The sequence below is a fragment of the Otolemur garnettii genome, unplaced genomic scaffold, assembly GCF_000181295.1.
Source record: "Otolemur garnettii isolate 467f Iridium unplaced genomic scaffold, OtoGar3 scaffold00174, whole genome shotgun sequence".
NCBI classification, from domain to species: Eukaryota; Metazoa; Chordata; class Mammalia; order Primates; family Galagidae; genus Otolemur; species Otolemur garnettii.
This window is the reverse complement of record NW_003852569.1, coordinates 1,753,155-1,755,029: the sequence shown is the minus strand read 5'-3', so window position 1 is coordinate 1,755,029 and position 1,875 is coordinate 1,753,155. Positions and strand designations below refer to the sequence as shown.

General features: G+C 42.4%; 1 protein-coding gene across 3 annotated transcripts in view; it reads left to right on the top strand.

Annotated features, from left to right (window-relative positions):
- PIP5K1A (phosphatidylinositol-4-phosphate 5-kinase type 1 alpha) overlaps window positions 1-1,875 on the top strand; it is a 23,101-nt gene that overhangs the window by 10,111 nt on the left and 11,115 nt on the right. For all 3 annotated transcript variants that reach the window (XM_012811799.2, XM_012811800.2, XM_023519417.1), the window contains one exon: window positions 1,486-1,691. In XM_012811799.2, the coding sequence (XP_012667253.1) occupies window positions 1,486-1,691 (206 nt within the window). The remainder of the gene's footprint in view (window positions 1-1,485; window positions 1,692-1,875) is intronic.

The window sequence follows — 1,875 nt, the reverse complement described above, 5'->3', positions numbered from 1 at the left end:
CCACAACGCCCGGCTATTTTTTGGTTGCAGCCGTCATTGTTGTTTGGCAGGTCCGGGCTGGGGATTCGAACCCACCACCGTAGGTGTACGTGGTTGGCGCCTTAGCCGGTTGAGCTGTAGGTGCCGAGCCGCCAGGCTCTCTTCATCCCTTATTCCACCTACCTACCATGACATCCTTGGTAGAGCTGCACTGCCAAAGTTAGCTCGTGGAGTTGATAGGAACATACCATTTAGAACCCTGTTCTAGGATACAGTAAGTGTTCAGAGCAATAGGATGTAATCCCTGTACCTTAATATGACATATCTTTTTCTTACCCCTACCAACCTCTAATTTGCCACACCTACCTTTTCCTTTTTATGTTCCAGTAATACCAAACTATACCTCTCTGTATGTAACATTCTGTCTGATGCTTTAGCTTTGGCAATATTCTTTCCTTTATTCTTTTAGTTATTTTCTTCCCAATTTATCCTTCATAAACCTTTTTTTTTTTTTGCAGTTTTTGGCTGGGGCTGGGTTTGAACCTGCCACCTATGGATGCCGGTGCCCTATTCCTTTGAGCCACAGGTGCCGCCCCTCCCCTTTTATTTTTTTTTTTGAGACAGAATCTTGTCGCCCTCAGTAGAGTGTTGTGGTGTCATAGCTGACAGCAACCTCAGACTCCTGGGCTCAAGCAATTCTCATGCTTCAGCCTCCCAAGTAGCCGGGACTACAGGCACCCGCCGCAATGCCTGGCTGTTTTTGTTGTTGTTGTTTAGCAGGTCCAGACCAGGTTTGAACCTACCAGCCCCGTGCATGTGTCCTGCTCCCTAACCACTGAGCTATGGATGCTGAACCTGATATCGTTTCTTGACCTCCTCTGTACTTTGCTATCATGTAAATACTTCCACTGTTGTGCGTATTAGACTATACTGGATTTATTTTATATTTGTATTCTTTTCCAAATTTATTATGTCCTGGAGGACAGATAGTGTTTGTCAAGTATCTACATCCTGGTAAACAGGCATGGTGCTTACATATGGTGCAGATTCAGTAAATGATGAACAAAATTGAAGCTGGTTTTGTAAGATTCTTCAACAGATGTACTCTGTCCGAAGCCATTCTTTCATTGAACCTTCATCATAGATTCTTTGTAGCACAGATTCTCATTTCTTGTTTTCTTGAGAACGTAATGTTCTTTTCATGAAGAGATACATGAACAAAGAGGGTCTTGTGGGCTAGGCATTGGGACATGAAAAAATAATTCATATTTTCTCACATGAGAGATAGCCAAGAGGATGTAAATAAAGACAGAGCAAAGAAGGTTACCATACTTTCTCAAAGAAATAGGAGCAAAAGATAATCCTCTATGTAACCCTGGAGGTTTGAGTTACATAGGGTTAGGAGGTTACCTAAATACTCAACAGTATTTAGATCATGAAAGTTGTAAGATCCTGAAAGATGTCCTCATACTCTGCAAGGCTCAGATCATATTTTTCTTCTGTCAGGTGCTGCAGAGCTTTAAGATAATGGACTATAGCCTCTTGATGTCAATCCACAACATTGATCATGCACAACGAGAGGCATTAAACAGTGAAACACAATACTTGGTTGACACTCGCCGACCAGCTCCCCAAAAGGCTCTCTATTCTACAGCCATGGAATCCATCCAGGGCGAGGCTCGAAGAGGTGGCACCATGGAGACTGATGACCAGTAAGTTGACTCAGGGACACCTAGAAGTAGAACATAGGCTCGTAGCCCTTTTTCTTGAGGAAGGGACCCTACTTCTAGAAAGTAGTTACATTGATTCAGCATTTTTGTCGCAACATTAATGCTTACTAAACTGTAGAACATGCATGCTTTCTTTCTTTCTTTCTTTCTTTTTTTTTTTTTTTTT